Source organism: Folsomia candida, unplaced genomic scaffold, assembly GCF_002217175.1.
Source record: "Folsomia candida strain VU population unplaced genomic scaffold, ASM221717v1 Fcan01_Sc023, whole genome shotgun sequence".
Lineage (NCBI taxonomy): Eukaryota > Metazoa > Arthropoda > Collembola > Entomobryomorpha > Isotomidae > Folsomia > Folsomia candida.
In genome coordinates, this window is record NW_019091215.1 from 1,511,248 (window position 1) to 1,531,503 (window position 20,256).

Consider the following 20,256-nt stretch of genomic DNA (forward strand, 5'->3'; position numbering starts at 1 on the left):
CGCGTAAATTTTAAAATTTGAAACTTCGCATAAAAATCTAAAAAGTATATACGGACAATTTCCTCGTCTCCGATTTTTAATATCGCACAAAGGTCAAAGGTCACCATTATTTTTGTGAACAAATTTGAGGCGTCGAAAAGCAAACTTCGTAGATAATTTTTTTTGAACTTTCTAGTATTTTTTATCGGATGCGACATGCGTTTTGAAGAAAAATGAGCTTTGGTCGGACCGTGTACGATTTTTTTGACCCCCACAGGAATTTTTCGCCAAGGACAGGTTGAAGACCTAAAATCGCCACCGCGGGGAAAATTCGAAAACTGAAATATACGTTAGCATATTGACAGTCCCGGTATGCAAACGTATATTTCAGTTTTCGAATTTTCGCCGCGGTGGCGATTTTAGGTCTTCAACCTGTCCTTGGCGAAAAATTCCTGTGGGCGTCAAAAAAATCGTACACGGTCCGACCAAAGCTCATTTTTCTTCAAAACGCATGTCGCATCCAATAAAAAATACTAGAAAGTTAAAAAAAATTATCCACGAAGTTTTTTTTCGACGCCTCAAATTTGTTAACAAAAATAATGGTGACCTTTGACCTTTGTGCGATATTAAAAATCGGCGACGAGGAAATTGTCCGTATATACTTTTTAGATTTTTATGCGAAGTTTCAAATTTTAAAATTTACGCGATCATGTCGATATAAAAATTATGTCATCGTAGCATTAAATTTGTTACATACTGTATGTGACTGTACATAACTTTATTAAGTAGCTTCAGCTACCTTATGTGAAGACTTTGTCTGTCTGTCTGTCAGTCTGTCCATCCGTCTGTCAGCAGGATAACGGGAGAACGGATCGAGATAATCGAAATCGGTTTTCGCCAACCTACATAAGACCTTAGGTGGAGGATACTTTTGGGGCCAATCGGACCACACCCCCTGGGCGCCAGGGGGTGTGGTCGGGGCAAAATGAGATTCTTCGTGCAATTGAATCTATGGATGAAATAGAGTCAAATTTTGTGTTTTCTTGTGCCACACCCCCTGGGCGCCAGGGGTGTGGTTGGGGCAAAATGAGATTTTTCAAAAAATTGAATCGATAGATGAAATACAGTTAAATTAAGTGTTCCCGAGTTGTGCCACACCCCCTCGTCGCCTAGGGGTGTGGTCGTGGCAAAATGAGATTTTCACTGAAATTGACCTTATAGATACAATTAAGGAGGGGAGCTTGCGAGGTTGATAATAACAGATCCTGATGCCCTTTGGATATGTGGTAGGGTCCTATGAGTGTACTAAAACCCTGAAGTGGTTTGACTCCATGGCCACATTTGCGCCCGCCACACCCATTCAAAAATGCTCAAAAACCGCTTTCACTCCGGTTTTCACTCACTCAAATCCACGCCAAAAATCCAATTTTGCTCGGATTTTGAAATTTCTTTCACCATTACACTCCCAGATAGTTGCTTTCTTCAATTCGATATCAAACTTAATATTTTCGAAATTATTAGTATTTTTAAAATTTAAAATTCTGAATGAGCATTGTTGTAGTAATCCACAACGCAAATTATGCCTGCGAAATAATCATCATCAAAATTGAGTTTGACATTGGATTGAAGAAAGCAACTATCTGGGAGTGTAATGGTGAAAGAAATTTCAAAATCCGAGTAAAATTGGATTTTTGGTGTGGATTTGAATGAGTGAAACCTGGAGTGAAAGCGTTTTTTGGGCATTTTTGAGTGGGTGTGGCGGGCGCAAATGTGGCCATGGAGTCAAACCACTTCAGGGTTTTAGTACACTCATAGGACCCTACCACATATCCGAAGGGCATCAGGATCTGTTATTATCAACCTCGCAAGCTCCCCTCCGAAGTGAAATTGAGTGTTTTCGCGATGTCGTGGGAGTGATTAGGGTGAAGTAGTCTGAAGCTACTTCCTTATGTGCGTATACCACGGTTTATTACTGCCCTGAGTATATTAAAGTCCGAAATTCGTGTTATCACCATCCTTACGAATATCATTTATTCAAACCATCCTGTGCAAACACTCGTGTTATTGATTACGCATTTGCCGTAATATGGGGAGATTAATCATTTAATAAATTACAGAATGAAATAAAAATGCTCGCTAATTATTTATGGTTAGGTGTATATACATATTCTAGTAACTGGAGGCATACCTATTTATATTAGTTGCTTGAATTAAAAAATAAAAATAGGGTGTTCACCAAAAGTATGGATTAGTCATAACTAAATGAGAAGTAAGAATGAATATTAACATATATGTACTTCTGGCTGCAAGAAAGTATACTTGACTATGTTAAAAGGTGAAGTAATCATCATGTCTCTCTATAAATTGCGAAGACAAAATAACTAAACTTTGCTTACATGAATGTATTTTAATTTAATAGATATACTTCCTGTGGTAACAACGGTATAAAATATGCCCATTAAATATGCCACTTTGCGTCATCACGAGATAACGACACGCTCTCCCATTCTTCTGGTATAAGGATATAATGAATTTTATTTATCTGTTGAAAACACAATGCAATCTGCTCCGATAAGCACTTTTCATTTCTCAATTGACGAATAAATCTGTTAATAACGAAGGTTGGCATCAAAAACATATTCACTTGATTCTTTCCTTCAAGCCCATCAACTTCTAGGCGAGCAGCCAATTAAGAAAATGTTTTACAACAACAAATCTTTTTTCGAAGTGACTAAATCCTCAGAAATCTTCTTCATTTTCCTCTTATCTCAATTCTTATTCACGAATGCCCAACAACTAAGGGCGGAATTCCTCAATGTCACCCTCCGATATCGGGAGTACTGTCACAAAGCATACTATAATCCTTACATAGATGGCGATACCATCTATCTAATCGGTGGTTGTTCCATTAACACTGACAAACAGATTTTGGCATTTTCCATCACAAAACGAATCAATTTCCACTGTCGGACATCTACCTGATAGGGGGGACTCAGGATCAGTACAGGGAGACTCGGGCGGAAACATTTTATACTTTGGGGGTGGTGTAGATAATAAATACGTCTACAAGTATGACCCCATAACACGATATACTACCACGGTCGCCACATTGCCATACGTTCAAGGAGTGTATCATCATACAACTGTTAAATATAATGATTCATCATCAACTTCCTTCATGTTCGGTGGAAATTACCAAGGCTACGACCTCTTAGCTTTTGACATGGAAACTTATAACTATTCCATTATTTCTAACATGACCCAACGGTATTTCAAAGCAGCCGCCATCACAGTTGGGAACAGGGCCTATATATTTGACGATTATGGATTTGGAAGGGCGGTCGAGTTAGATTTGGACACGTTTACTGAGACCCCCGTCGGTCCATCTACTCTTCCAGATTTCAATTCTGCTGCAGCTGTGTGGGATGGGGACAATGCTTCTTACATCTTTGGAGGATACCCTCCAAGTGCTGGGCGAACAGATGGGATTTTTCAGTTCAGCCCAACCAGTTACGAAAGTAGTTTCATCCCCGTAGAAAACTGGCCTTTGCAAAGCTCCAGCTATTTCATGATGGCCCCTGCTTCCGTCTTTGTCCTTAGTATGAACAGAATCTATTGTTTTGGGGGATATTCTTACAACGGGACTTCTGGTAGTGGCGAATCTCACAACTCGATTTTCTACATGGACATGACACCACTAGATGCAAGTCCAACAACTGAACAGTGGACAACAGAAGACCAAACTACCACTAACTTTCCAACTACTACGCGTTCAACAACTACAGCAGATTTCCCATCAACTACAGATATATCAACTACTACAGGGATACCAACTACCACAGAGACATCAACTACTACAGATATACCAACTACTACAGAGATACCAACTACTACAGATCTTCCAAATACGACAGACTCTCCAATTGCTACCACAACCCTCAATCCGGATTTCTTTACCTGCAGAAATCGCAGTGATGGTAAGCAAAAGCAACAATAACGAGTTCACACGCCGCTCAAATAATTTTGGACTATTAATCATGCCGTTATCAAAGAATATGAGTAGTTTAGTAGGCAAATAATTTAACCCATTCTCAAGAACAAATTTAAGTATTTGTCCTTACTCAACTGGATATGTTAAGTCAAATTACGATACCGAATAAAAAAAAACTTTCAAGGCAATACACCGCGGTGTTTACCAATTAAGGGTCGACACCTATACCAAAATGACCACAATACATGACTTATTCAACAAACTGAAGGAATTTCCGTGGAAAATCAATTTTCGTCAAGTTGTGACGATATTTGTGACGAGCGTATGACTAGCTGGAGCGCTCGGCCACTGAACGATCAGGTCAAACATGTATGTATGTTGTCTTCAGAGATTTCAAATTTTTCTAATTTTGAAAAAATTATGAAATTTTCAAAAGAGTTTTTGAAATTTTGAAAAAAATTGAATTTCTGAAGATTCTTTTTTAATTTTAAAGTTTTTAAAAATTTAGAGATGTACACATGATTTGAAATCTCTGAAGACAACACGTGTTCGACCTGATTGTTCAGCGGCCGACCTCTCCCGTTGCCAGCGGGAGTGACGAGTGTATGACCATTGGGTTGCAACCCGATGGTCATACACTCGTCGCAAATATCGCCACAACTTCACGAAAGTGATTTTACACGGAAATTCCTTGAGTTTACCTAATAAGTCATGTATGAATTGTGGTCATTTTAATATACGTGTCGACCCTTAACTCGGGATGTTCCCTTGTCAGTTTAAGTCGCGACAGTTGGTTAAAATATATTATTTAACCCTAATCATTTTCGGTAAGTAAATACGGATTTGTGGTAAAAAGTTTTAACTAAATATGATGGTTTTGGCTGCACTCGTCCCCAGTGCCCCCTGCCGTATGTGGACCTAATTTGACAAATTCCAAGTTGGTGGTAATTTCATTTAACTGGTGCATAACAAATATATGTATAATGTAATTTTGTTAAAATTATACATACATTTATTTATATGTGCAGCCTATTACTCAAACTTATTGGACTTCATGGGCGCAAAAATATTCGACAATTTAATATTTGAAGGCTTGGGTTAATATTTTAATTAATTCGTAATCTAGGAATGTACCCACATCCTGCTGACTGCTCGCAATTTATCGGATGTCGGTCTGAGGAATTAACAATTTTTCAGTGTCCTACACCCCTGCTTTTTGACCCGATCCAGAAATCTTGCCAACCGCCGGAGGAAGTGGAGTGCCGAACTTCGTGCATTGACAGACCAAATGGAGAATATCCACATCCGCACGATTGCTCACTCTTCATCATATGCCGAGATGGGGACGCTAACCTGTACAAATGCCCACCTCCACTCCTATTTGATCCGATCCTTTCCGCCTGCAACTTTCCGGATGACGTCGACTGCTACAGTGTTAAACATATTTTTGATAGGAATTAGTTTTATGAATTAAATAAGTACATAAAATTTTTAAAAAATGTCCAAAAAACATATAGTTATGTCACCCAATTATCCAAAAAGTATGAAAACAAAAGGTAAATACTAACTTGCTTTTTAGCTTTCAAGTAATGTTACACTTTAGTACATATTTAGTCACAAGTCAAGCAAGCACTAAATTTTGTTTAGGGGAAATAAGTTTACGTCCATTACAAGCATGTTTTCTGGGTAGAACGTAAAGTTCTAGACTATTAATTCACATTGTAAATTAACAAACAAAATTGCCAAATGCATTTAGTGATTTGTGTATTAACATATGGAAATAAAACCTGTTTCGAAAACAATTGGTGCATTTTACTGACAAAGTGCTATATATTGTCTACTTCATATGTACGACATTTACAGAACCTGGATAATCTTTTCGAATAACCTATCCATTAAAGAGCTTTAAATTAACCTTCTTCATAATCATCACAACTATGTACATATTTTTGCACAATATGAACAAAGTTTTCGCCAGTTGAGAACCTGCATGCACAACTGACGGCGAATCCTAATTGGCACATACAAATTCTCCCCAACCTCACAAACCATTGCTAAAACACCTAACGCGACACAAAACAAGCATAACATTAGAAACGATATAAGATTCGTAAAAGAAATATAATCCGAACTTGTGCCATCATTGCTCCCCAATTTCAAATTGTTTTCCTTGATACTATTTATTTTCGAATACAGTTCCATCACCTCCCTCAAGTCGAGCACAGACTTCCAAAATTGTTCAAATCCGTGCTGTTTAAATTGTGCAATCCTTCGCCGGAAATATTCCCTATTGTGGACTTGAAATATCGAAAAAATTGCTTGACTCAGGGCTCCCTCAAGGACAAAACATTCCACCATCTTTTTCCTTTCGGCAACATATTTTAACTCTAGTTTCAATTTTCTAGCTCGAGTTGCTATGCTTCCGTGAACGTTATTAAAACATCCAACTCTTTTAGCACGAGATTTCTCAAAAGCTTCAGAAAACGCTAGATAAAGCAGTCCATTTTGAAAAGCTGGAATTTGTAGCTTCGTAGAATTGAAATAGTTAAGGAGCCCTTGTCTCTCAAATTCCTCATGTGATTCTTCCTCCAAACTTGTAAGGGCGTTTTTCTTTTCGTCGCCAAAAATTACAACGCTTGTCTGAGTCTCCACAAATTCTTTCAAATTTTGGACTGCCTTTAATACAGAGGGTGACACCAATTCAGCTGTAAGCAGGGTCTCGTACGTCGTAAGAAGAACGATCACACTTAGCGACGTTAATGCAAATATGATCTTATTACTCTTAAGAAAATCAAGTGTTGGAGATTGTCTCAAGTAAATTGCGCTAAAATTGAAACTCGTCGAACCCACCGTGGTTCGAAGTTTGAGCTTAATTCTTTCCAAACTTAGAAAATCATCCCACTCGACGTGTCGCGACGTTTCGAACGAAATAAAAATTAGTAGCGAAATAGCGGCACCTCCCCAAACCAGCCGTGAGAAGGGGGAAAACCAGACAGAAATTGATTTTTGGGTGTGCCGCTGTACCACAAGTTCGCAATAGATTAGAGTTCTAACTTGTAATCGTTCATAACAGAGTTGCGAAATTTGGTAGAAAAAATCTGTCGGGCCAACATTATCTTCATTTGTTAACCCATTAAATGAAGTATATGGGTAGATAAATCCATCCATCTTTGACATATATTTTTCGTGGCCAGGTTTCATGCTGGTGGAAAACGTGACGGAACTATTGGTCAGATCACTAATTATCCAACTTATTCCAGCCGTCGGTTCTGCACATCCGGGCGGTAATGATAAACTTATTCTCGTTTTCCATAGATATTCCGCACAATTCATGTCGGCCTGGAAATTTCCTTGCAGTAGGACGTCAAAGTTGAGTTTTCGCCAATCTTGACGAAAATCCGACACCGTATACTTGACGACGCCGAGATGGAATCCCATGATGGAAACTAATTTTAGCGGAGTGATGCAGTAAAAACATAAAAAGTATGTTTCCTTGGGTTCTGTTATAAAAATGAGAAAGATTCTCCTCGGTCTAATCTTTTCTTTGGGTTCAAAGAATTTATGAGGATGCTCTAAAACGAGGACAACAACCGACTTGGAGTCATCGAGCCATGAGAATTCTGAGTTTTCCATGTACATGGAATACTGCATGGATTGGTAATGAATCATAGAGTGGTTTAAGCTTTGGAGATAAAAGTTGTAAACCAATTTTTCCTCTACGTGTATCGTTATAGTTGGGACGTAATTGGTTATCGGAGATTGTAGGACGTAGACACGTGGGATTAGAAGCCATGGTGGAATTAATAAAGTTTTCCATCCACGAGATTAATTTTCTGGTATCGTCCGCTCTTTTGATAATGATCGTGCAACAGTCATGCTGGTCCAAGGAGAATAAAGTTAAGAAACATGTGAAAATTAGGACTAAACGAAAATTTTGACTTATTAATTTTGTCATTATTTAAAATATTAAGAAAGAGTTTTCTTTCAGAGAACCATGTACATAAAGAATTAAAGGTTTATAACTCAAGGAAAGTAGTATATAAATTAGAAGTAGTTTGCAGAAGTTTCAATGTATTTCTAAATCCTTATGCTTAAGTTGTATCTACGTTCATACTCACAATATGAAGCGGTACTAAGGGCGATTTTTGTAATATTTTATAATTATTTCCACGAGTTTGACGACGTGTGTTACTTGGAAAACTCATTTCCTTTCTGTATTTGTATTTCCACGAACCTCACTTTCTTTATTGAGGTCCCAAACCAAAAAAATTGCTACACGATGGTTTTAATATAAAACAGAAAATGGGTTTCACCAATTGGATTGTTATATATTTTGTTAGTTTCACGTAACCGGAAAAGCTTTGGGTACATGCAAAGTTATAAACTATGTTTATTTGAAGCTTTTCGAGCATATACAAAGATTACACAAAATAAGTACATAACTCATACCTGTATGTAAAGCATATTCAGCTATTCACAAAGCAGGGTATGCTACCCCAGGTTTTTATTGTGGTTTTGGGATAGCAAATATGAACTATACCCACGGGTAGTTGGGGTTTTCACATTTGCTCCATTTAATGAAGTATGACAACAGGGCACGGTATAAATATACGCAAAGTAATCAATTATTAAATTTAAATTGCAGAATTTGTTGCCTCAATTTAGGACACCTTTCGTAAATCACAAGCTCCTTTAAAACACGTATTAAACATGTATCTAAATACTGTTAATTTATGTGTTACAAATAATTAAACTGAGATAAACGACTTGAAATATGGAAAAATTACAGTTCAGTGGACTAGCTCGGATGTGGCTGAAATTCTTTGTGTGAATACCCTATTGTCCCCTGAGCAAGAAAATACCTTTTTTTCGCGGCGGTCTCAAAAACTGAAATTTCTAGAAACTTTTGAAATGTTTTATAAAAATATGTTTTTGCCCTAGATTTTCGTGAAAATGAGTTTCTAGACTAATTAAAGTATCCTGAATAAGAATCTGAAGGAATTTTTATAAAACATTCAATAGCAAAAAAGTTATAAATCTTTGAAATTTTCTATACAAATTGTTCTTCGACCTTTCAGAGAATTCCAAAACTTTGTCTCACTTTCCCCCTGTCAGGAATTTTTTGGGGTAACATCAAATTTTCGGGGTAAGATGAGATTTCTAGTTTCCGGCTATCCTAGGTAGCACTATTACCTAGCTCTCCTAGGTAGCACTACTACCTAGCTCTCCTAGGTAGCACTACTACCTAGCTCTCCTAGGTAGCACTACTACCTAGCTCTCCTAGGTAGCACTACTACCTAGCTCTCCTAGGTAGCACTACTACCTAGCTCTCCTAGGTAGCACTACTACCTAGCTCTCCTAGGTAGCACTACTACCTAGCTCTGCTAGGTAGCACTACTACCTAGCTCTCCTAGGTAGCACTACTACCTAGCTCTGCTAGGAAGCACTACTACCTAGCTCTCCTAGGTAGCACTACTACCTAGCTCTGCTAGGAAGCACTACTACCTAGCTCTGCTAGGAAGCACTACTACCTAGCTCTCCTAGGTAGCACAGCTAACCTTTACTTTACCTTTACTTTACCCGCGGAATTAAATAATCAGAATTTATTGCCCGTAAGCTTACACTTTAGCTTAAACGTTTACTTACTTATATATGTATTTCAGAGGAAAGTTTAATCTAAATAAAAAAAACAACGCGGTTGAATTAACTTTAACGGTTACAAATAGGCTTTATGATAATAAATACTTCATTAATTAAATAATACTCAATGACTCCAGTACTGTGACTCTTACCACGGCAGAATTTAACGGGGCAAAGAGATTGTATTGATGTCGATTGTGAATAGAAATTTGCGTTGGCATTTTGACATTTATCAATCGACTAATATGAAAACTTAAGTGTATGTTGTAGAAATATGTAAGTATTTGGAAAACTTTATTTTCTAAACCGAAAATACTGGAAATTTTGACACATTGTTTAAGCATTTTGAATTTAACGATATAGGTATTGGCCATCACGTGGTCGCTGTGTGAGGACTTGCACCCAAACTTTTCTCCAATTGTCAATTTTAATTATAAAGCATAATTATCCTAATTCGATTGATTGATTAATTACACCTTTCTGTTAGCGGTGTCCAATGAGTCATTTTATTGAACCCAGATCGAAACCTTTTCTACTTTGACCATTATGTTAAGTCAGTTAAGTATGTTATCCAGCACGTGTCCATTCATCAATTTCTTGTCAAATTGTGAACTGATGTCAGTCAAGCGAACTAATTTGATAAGTACACGAACTCATCTATAACCGACGTTAATTCCGAGGTGCTAAGCATTTTAATGAACGATCTGAAAACGTTTTGAAAAAATGTAAATTTCCATGGAAAGCATTTTGATGAATAATTTCCGTAACATTTTTCCACGTACCCTCCAATGCAATAACTTAGCAGAATATGTTTCTAGTACCTAATTTTATGTGCTCAATTTCCGATATAAAAATCAGCCGAATCTTAAACCCTACTCATTAGCAACAAAGTACTGGAGCAATTCACTCAAAAATGGCAAGACTCGGCCTTCTAGAAATTTTCCTCCTGGTGGCTGTCTTCTCTGCACTTGCAGAAAAACCGGACTGGGTGGCTTTTAAGGTTTGAGTATATATCTAATACATAAACAAGAAGAACGGGTACAATGCATGAATTTATCTGCAATGTTTTAAATTCCCGAAAATATAGAACCGACATAAAAAGGAGTATAAGAATGCCGAAAAAGAAGCAAAAGCAAAGGCACATTTCGACAAAAATTCGGCACGTGTGGACGCTCATAATAAAAAGTTCAATCGAGGAGAAGTCCAATACACCATTGGTAATATTTATCCTGTACGATTTTAGCATATCCTCTTGTATCGATAAGATTTTTTATCCAGCAATCAACGAATTTGCGGATGAAGATCCAGTTGAGTTCCACAAAACTCATCACGGTAAGAAAAAGGACTTTGAAGGAAACAAGAACGGTTAATTGGTTTCTCACGAGCGGTATGCCCGGCAGGTGCCACCAGCAGCGTTGGATTATAGAACAACGAATAAAGTTTCCGCAGTTGGGAATCAAAGTATGTGTCTGATCAAATATCATCCTATTTTTATTCTTCCAAGTACATATTTAGTATACTCAAAACCCAATCCACTGAATATTAATAAGTAGATCTCGAACTAACAACAATATCAGGAGGAAACTTATTCTTCCTAACTTCTTAATATTGTGGATAAGTTTAAAAATAATCGTGCAGCGGCCAAGCCCTATAAACATGTCTCGTGCATATGCACACGAATTGCTCTTCTCAAAAATATTAACATCCTAAGGGCAATAACGGGGTACAAAAATGTTTCGTAAGTATTCAACGTTCTACTAACTAGTGTTTCTCAACGGGTACGAAATCCTTCATCCGTACCCGAACCCGAACCCGATACCTTCTACCCGAATCCGATATGTACCCGAACCCGATAATCCGATATGTTTGGGGAGCGATCCGAATCCGAACCTGAACCCGATAAGCTCTATCCGAACCCGAACCCGAAACCCGATAAGAACCCGATAAGCATAAAATACCTTCATATGCTCGTTTGTATATTAACTTTTTCCCAATTATTGTTGAAACTGTTACTAACAAGTCATAACTATGAGCTTCAATTTTATAACTTTTATCTTTTGTCAAAAAGAAACCAGCCTTCTACTATGTATATTTTGTTCTTCAAGTAATATTAATCAGTCATATGGAGATTACTACACATATTGTTGTAATATTTGTGGAACCCTCATAAAATATGTAACTTAAGAAAGGAAGAAAGAATGTGATTAGGTCGCCAATTTCAACTATGTTAAAAGTCCTATCCCACAATGTGTACATGGGGAGGGAGGACCCAGAAATATTTTAAACTTGCTTACACATTTTATGAATGTTCCATTAATTGAATGACATCAGTTATGTTCAACAACACGCAACGTTTATAAAAGATATTGACAATTAAATCCTATCGTTCAATTTGTTATCGGGTTTTCGGATCATCCGAAGGTGAATCCGAACCGATAACAATCGGATACCGAAAACGTGATCCGTATCCGAACCCGATAACGTTCGGGTACCGAAAACCCTATCCGAATCCGAACCCGAACCCGATAACGACCCGAAACCCGATAACAACCCGAACCCGTTGAGAAACACTACTACTAACCCCTAATTATAATATTGCAGAAAATTGAGGAAGCTGTTGGGCATTTGCGACTGTAATTAAGATTAATACTTATTATTCCAAGTATTACAATTTTACATGATTTAATACATTTCATAGCTTGGAGCGGTTGAAAGCCAAGTTCTAATTGCTGGCCGGTCTTCTGTCTTATTGAGTGAACAACAACTTGTGGACTGCGATTGTAAGTAAACAAGAGGTGATATATAATATAGCATATATTTCAAATTTATTAATATGTCCATGCTTCAGTCTTCACCCAGTTTGTAGAAGTAAAATCCAGCCACTCCTACGTACACTCGAATGGTCCTCATCGACTTTAGTTTCTTCCTCAGCCATGGATTCTCCTTTCGCCCACCAGGCACGGAACAGGTCCAAATGTCTAAAATAGCTGCCGAGTTTTGGTGGACATTGATGGCCAAGGGTAGCAGAGAGCTTATAATGACGAGTACCAAGGCCGCGAAGATGGGGAATACGATGTAATAAAGTAGTGGCATCCCAAAGGAGAGAAATCGAATTGTGGCGAAGTTGAGCCCGGCACAGAGAAAAAGACCGCTCGACATGAGGAAGAAGATCTGGGTCGCCATTTGTTTTTCCGGTACCGCGACCAACATTGCTAAATGTATGTAGAGAGATATCCAAACGTGTGTAACGGTTTGACTACTCCCTCTGGAAAAAATATAATGTTGTTACTGCTTGGTAATGGCTATATGTAAGGTTGTGTGAATAGTTGATGGACCAGCTTTATATGCGCCATCCCTTCCTATCTATCGCCCTCTAATCAAATTAAATATATCCACTATTATACATCTTTTTCAATCTTAGAGTCTGACTTCTCTACAAGATACAGCCAAATTTAAATTCGCGACTGATTAGAAACATTCAGAAGTGAGATGTTATGGGGAACAATTGAGATGGTTTCAAACTCTAACTTTAGTTGGATATTGTCTCCCAATGTAGGCACCAACTTTTTTCTGATATGCTTCCAATTTACTCAAATTAGTAAACGAACTGAAATTGTGAGGCGAGAACATAGGGTTGACTTATTTAAACTAATTAAACTCATCAGTTAATACATATTCGCCTGAAATTTGTGCACAAACAATGTTACAGGCTGTAACATTGTTGCTGCTAATGGCTACATTTAGAGCTAAAGAGTATTAACAAACCTGATCTTCGCATGTTGTAAAATTGTCTGTATATTTTCATATACCAGTTGCCCCGACATCCCAAAGAAAAACATGAGAAAAGGGTAGATTCTTTGCGCTTCCATGAAAAACACGAACATCAAGAAAATTCTCAATGAGTTGTGGAATAGGAGAGCAATTGGATTTGAGCCATAGTTCACCCCGAAGTATAACCACATATCGTGCATGGGAAATCGGAATACGTCAATTTTGTACAGAAACATGGAACACGGGATCACAATCAGAGACACGAGAGGCATTCCAGTCAGTGATACCCAGAAGGCGAGTCCTAAAATTATGGATATCATGGTTTACTTAAAACTTGGGGGCATCACACAGACTACTGTCTATCCTAAATTTCTTGACACTTCATTCACACATGTTGATAGGTCAGTATGATCCGATTATCTATTTATGACTCGCACTCATTTGATCATTCGTTGTAACATTTATACTAATTGGATGAATATAAATATATGTTGGACAAATTATTTCTGCAAATACAATTACAACTTGTCATCCTAATGTTTAAAAACTTTACCTCCCATGTCAACGCTGCCATTTGTCAAGTAGATGCTTGGAATTCCAACTTTTTGGAACTTTCGATCCACAAACTTCAAGAATTTTGCCAAGATATTATTCTTTCCTAAACCGTTCTTCTGTCCTGTATTAAATACGCATATGTAAATACATGACGCCTTTGTTCAATACGAAAGCTGGGATGATAACCTGTTATTCTGTAGACTTCCATCATGTCATGAAACTCGAGAATACCATTTACTACGTGAACTGCTTCTTGTCCATGTAGCATCACTACCAGAGCAATCCCTGCCCCCACCACGCCCGCGGGAATTAGTAGAGCGTATTGCACACTGTGCGCGATGGTTAGCTCTTCGCGGGGGGCGTAGTATTGCCAATACACAACGTACGCTGAGCATGCGCTCGTGATTCCGTAGAAAATCACGAAAACATTGAAATACCAGGGGAAATATTTCAAATGGGACGACGAATCGTACGTCATTCTGTTTGTTTTGCCATCCCAGCCAATCGGTGTCTTCCACAGGAAGCTGTTGCACCAGAAACTTTGTTTTATCGAGTAGAAAATTAGTGGAGTTGGCATTTTAAGGCTGTTCCGATGAAGGATTGAAGTGCTTTAATATGTACGACCACCGATTGTTTGAACATATTTCGCCTAGCTTTTTTCCTCTAATTATGTATGTATGAGTATTGCCCTGTCTAGGTATATTATCAAATTTGGAATGAAAGATCTAATTTGTGGATAAAACTCTCGATACAACTTTTTTGCTGGGTTTGCCGTGCCTGAATAGATAGCCAACATAAAACTTTATTAGATTTGTCCCTTGACCTATTTCTAAAACTAGCTATACCAAACAAGTTGGATAAATACTCAATTATTATAAAGTTCAACTCATAAAGTTTGATATTCCTGACCATTATCGATAAACGTGTTTACGAACTACGTGTATATATTTATACTTACTGGAGTACATATGTATGGATTATGATGTATGTATGAAAGTGAAGTTTGCATCTCGAATAGATGCTCAATTAAGTAAATATGAGCTCTAAATATTTTATAAACACATGAACAATATTTTTTACCTCATCTCAAGGTTTGACTGCTTTAATTTTAAGAGTCATAAAGCATTATACGGTGGAAATGTTTGGCATATACGACCTTTCAAAACATTAAACTTGGGTCGGTAAATACGTAATGCATCTTCTAATCCTAAGAATAACCGGCTCGCAAACCCAAGCCACCAACAGCAATATTTACAAAACCATGATTCTGCCAGCTAATCTATGCGTAATAGTATACATACCTACTACTGCCATATATTATGTCTCACGCATTCCGGGCGCCAAAATCATCAGTACCAGTTACGTTAGCAAGTTGTACTATTTTTTATTGAATTCTCCATGCAATTGTCTATCAGAAACCATGTTCCGAAATTTTGTCTGATACAAGGTGCAAAAATGACAGATCGGACAAATCTACGTGTTGCAATTTTTCAGCAACATTTTTTAAACATAAAAATCCGGCATTTTTCAATAGCTAATTAAAAATCGGAACTAATCGCGAGGTGGTAGACCGTATCATAAAATGGTCCACTAACATTGGCGGTGTTGATAACGGAAAAGTGAGTTAAAGGGAACGGTCAAAAAAGTTACAAAAAATCACGAAAGCCCGAAAAACCTGAATTCGGGCGAATTCATGCCGGACCCTAAGAAAAATTTCCCTACAAATGAACGGGCTAAGTAAAACTACGTCCCAGTCCCCTAAACCTTGGACTTATGTCTTTAAGATGTAAAGGGAAACACTTGCTAACTTAACGCCAAGTAAAAATAGTACCCTTAACAGCCGGGCACTGATCATGCGGTACGCGCTTGAAAAATGAAAATAAAGATTTTAGAAAGATAGGCAAACTTTTACAATTGAGGCCATATAAAATAAGCAAGGGCACTGTGTCTACGCCCCATAAGTCCACATCATTCACAAAAAATTTTAAAATATTAATCGGATCCACCATTCTGATTATGTGATTTTCTAATTCAGCGTAACCTGGATTTGGTCAAAAAAGTGAATTTTCTTCCTCTAGAGGTGAAATTTTTTGTCAAAAAGTATTTTTTGAAGTAATCGAGCATACAGGAGTACCACTAGACCACACCCTATTAAAAAATAGCTGCTAGATATTCGAGCAGTGCTCAGGACCTTCTGATAAGGTCAAAATCGTAAAGTGAGGGTAAAATTCCAAAATTTCTGACTCCATTTCGGACCAAGAACAAAATTCACTGTCGCCGGACCTCAACCTTCTGGAATATGACATGTGGTCCAAACTGAAGTTAGATACATGTGCTAAACTCCACACAAGTTTTGATTCCGAGAAAAAATCCATCGCTTAGAAATGAGACTAATATTTCTTGGAATGAGTGCGTACAGCGAATGATTTATGGGTACCTAAATTTTGGGCTCTTGTAGCTTCGAGAAGAGGAAATTTGGAAAAGTGCTCGGTATATTCTGTAGGGAATTTAATGGGCTTTCTCGTGATATCACTTTGTTTTTAAAATTCAATAAACTGAGTCCGGTAGATTTATTTGTGTAGTGGTCAAAACTTATGGCAGTACTAGGTACATATATGTAGATATACATACTTTAAATTAATTAATTAATTAATATACATACGTTGGTAAATAATAACTCATGTAGATACATAAATATGTAGAGACTTATTAGGTAAGGGTGTTAGGGATTGCCCTAAAGTTACATATGTATTAATACAAAGTGTCTAAACTAAATATATTTCCACATATTGAAATAACGTTTCTTTGAAAGTTTCACGTTTCAAAGTTTGAAACTGGCGGCGGGTCAATTGCTTAGTATGTTTCTTACGTGTGATTAACGTTGACATACACATTTACAATGGGGACGAACACGATGTTCAGTCCAGATTATTTTTTGACCACCATCGCTTGAACCACCAACCGTGTGCAAGCTACGTTTGGTGCGGCATTCATTTCATCAAGCAAGCAATGGCACGGCAAGATGGCGCAAACGTTTTCTCGTGGAATATTTATCTTGTGCTAGAACCTGGAAAATGTCGTAGCATTTATCTGATTTTTTGTTACGGTATAACATTTTAGATTTTACTGGCGAAATGTTGCAAAACTGCAAGGATGAAATAATTATGTAGTCATGCGTGATAACTATTTACTTACAATTCTTTGCAATTGTAATACATGAATGTGCCTACTATGTACTTCCGAACAACAATAAGCATAGATTTAAATTTCCTAAGCCCAGTCGATTTCCCCCCGAATTATCACTTAGGGTCTAATGGTCTAACTGTTCCATTAAAATCGAGTACATATTTATATTCGCAAATTTGCGTTATGATTTTGACAATGTAATTTATATGTGTCATTAACATGATCAATGCGTAATAATTTATCGGCATGGTATCTACTGCAAATTTGTCACAAAAGCGTTTGCATCTTCAGCCCTAGGATGAAATGTCATCAGCAGATTAATCGTCCAATCAAGAATTGCAACAAAGTATGTTGTAAGCACGGACTCGTCCAGTTTGTAGAAGTAGAATCCAATCACTCCTGCGTACACTCGAAGGGACCTTATCGACTTTAGTTTCTTCCTCAGTCATGAATTATCCTTACGCCCACCTGGAATGGAGCAGGTCCAGATATCCAGAATAGTTTCCGAGTTTTGGTGAAACTCAATGGCTAAGGGCAGCAGAGAAATTATGGTGCCGAGCACCAATGCCGCGAAGATGGGGAATATTGTGTAATACAGTATAGGCATCCCAAAGTCGAGAAACCGAATTGTTGCGAAATTACAACCTGCGCAGAGAAACAGTCCGCTCGACATGAGGAAGAAGACTTGCGTCGCCAATTGTTTTTCTGGTTGAGCCGATAACATTGCCAGATGGATGTAGACTTTTATCCATTGATGATTTACCGTTCCGTTACTCTCCCTCAAAAAAAGAATTGTATCATCAGTTAATTCATTATCGGTGTCTACTGGCGGAGTACAGTATGAACGTATGTACGTATGAACGGGTAGATCAGGAAGTAGAATGGGTTAAAAAATTGGGCCATTTTTTTCAAATTATTATCAGTAGTTATTCAAGTGACCATATAGGCAGGAATTCACGGCAGCCCTCGGTCTTAAATATAAATTTTATTTGTACAAACCTGATCTTCTTTGCATGTTCTAGGACTGTCTGAACATTTTCATGCACCAGTTGGCCAGTCAATCCATAGAAATACAAAAGAAAAGGAAAGATCCTTTGAGCCTCCATGAAGAAGGCGAACATCAAGCCAATTCTCAGCGAGGTGTTGAACAATACGAGAATTGGATTGGAAGCATACTGAACTCCAAAGTACAGCCACAAATCCTCAAGCACGAATCGGAATACATCACTTTTAAATAGAAACACGGTCAATGGGATGACAAGCAGTGACATGATTGGCGCCCCAGTCAGTGCCACCCAATAGCCGAGTCCTAGAATTAAGCAAATGATTAGATTTAATCAAACCTACGAGATCTCAAAAACTATTGTCTGCTATTAGCAACAGAACCATTGGGTCCTTCTATGAACATTAACATTGCAGGATATTGGTAGGATGGGGTTACATACATAGCATGGCAGATGATAGGGGCAATATATGTAATATCCCTCTGGTACCCTGCCTCCCTCTCCAATGTGATCATAACTGGCTTATAAAATAATTTGAACATCGTCATTGATATGCAGGAAGCTATATCGCGCATATAGCTCTATATACCAACCATATCCCATCCCCGTGCAGCTACAAAATTGTTGATAAGCATAACAACTTGAATTAGCCAAATCTTACCTCCTATGTCCAGACTACCGTTGGATAAGTAGATACTTGGAATTTTAGCTTTTTTGAAAGCTCGGTCCAGAAAGTTCAAGCATTTTGCAAATGTGTTCTTCTTTCCCGTATCATGCTTCTGTCCTATGTTAAACATAAATAGTTCATTTTCATGAAATAAGGAACCTTGGTTGCCAATTGAACTCGGCGGAGATCACGTATATTCAACATTTTAGGTAAGAGGACGAGATTTTCGCATGAATCCGGATTTGGATCAAAGCTCGGCGGATATCATGGATATTTGGAGCTTGGAGGGTAAGAATTTGGCCGGGATCTGGTCAATTACATACTTGAGGCGAGATTTTAAGCCGGGTATGGATGCTAACCTGTTATTCTATAGATCTCCATCACTTCGTGGAAGTCAAGTATCCCATTCACCAATTGGGATGCGTGTTGTCCATATCGCATCACAGCCAGAGCAGTCCCTGGGCCTATTGAGCACCCTGGAATTAATAGAGCATATTGTACACTGTGGGCGATGCTGAGCTCCTCGCGGGGCGCGTAGTACTGCCAGTACACCACGTACGCTGAGCATGCGCTCGTGACTCCGAAGAAAATCAAGAACACGATGAAATACCATGGAAGATATTTTACATGGGACGACACATCATACGTCATCCTATTCGTTTTGGCATCCCAGCCAATCGGTGTCTTCCAGAGGAAGCTGTTACACCAGAAACTTTGCCTTATCGAGTAGAAAATTAGTGGGGTTGGCATTTTCAAGCTGGTCCAATGGTGGATGGAAGGAGCAATACGAACGACAATTTTGGGAGTACATTTCGTCGTAACTTTGTCTTATAATTATGAACATTGTTAGATTAATATAATGTAATTTAAAATATCTAGGTTCTTTGGTAGGCAACAGTTCGTTACCACCGTAAAAGAAAGTAGAAATTCACAGAAAAAGGCCACAGACAAATATCAGTAAAAGTCCCTATAATGTTACTAATTGCCCTAGTAGCTCAGAGGTCAGAGCACTTGACATGAATTCAAGGGAGCCGTGGTTCGATTCCCGGCTGGGTAACAATTTTTGGCATTATTCGGGATTTACGTATTTGATTTCTAAATTAAAATATCTAATTCGCTGATGCTATAAATTATCTTTAAGTTTGAGTTTCTTTGATATGTAGGTAAGTAGCTGACATAAATATTTACTAACAATATTTATACGTTAGCTTACTTAAAGAACTGTTGTTGCTCGATATTTTTTTAACTAGTGTATATACCGGATAATTTTGATAAATACTCAATTCTTTAATAATTAAGTTCGGTATTCTAGGCTATTCTTAATTATGAGCGTCTTAAGCAAGTCACTCACTCCATCTACTTTATGCCAAAGCTTGGTCCGTCCATCTATGTATTATTCCGTCCTTGACGTGAGTCTGTCTGTCCGTTGGCAGGATAATGAGAGAACGGATCTAGATATGAAG

At 37.9% G+C, this 20,256-nt stretch overlaps 1 protein-coding gene across 1 annotated transcript; it reads left to right on the forward strand.

Annotated features, from left to right (window-relative positions):
* The first annotated feature begins 2,640 nt into the window (after positions 1-2,640).
* LOC118438629 lies at positions 2,641-5,772 on the forward strand. The gene is made up of 2 exons (XM_035859168.1): positions 2,641-3,956; positions 5,097-5,772. The coding sequence occupies exons 1-2, from the start codon at positions 3,158-3,160 to the stop codon at positions 5,429-5,431; spliced, it is 1,134 nt and encodes a 377-aa protein (XP_035715061.1). The 5' UTR covers positions 2,641-3,157; the 3' UTR covers positions 5,432-5,772.
* The last annotated feature ends 14,484 nt before the right edge of the window (positions 5,773-20,256 follow it).

Coding starts and splice junctions, on each gene's coding strand:
- LOC118438629 (XM_035859168.1), top strand. CDS start 3,158: ATGTTCGGTGGAAATTACCAAGGCTACGACCTCTTAGCTTTTGACATG. Junction 3,957..5,096: donor CTGCAGAAATCGCAGTGATG/GTAAGCAAAAGC, acceptor TTCGTAATCTAG/GAATGTACCCACATCCTGCT.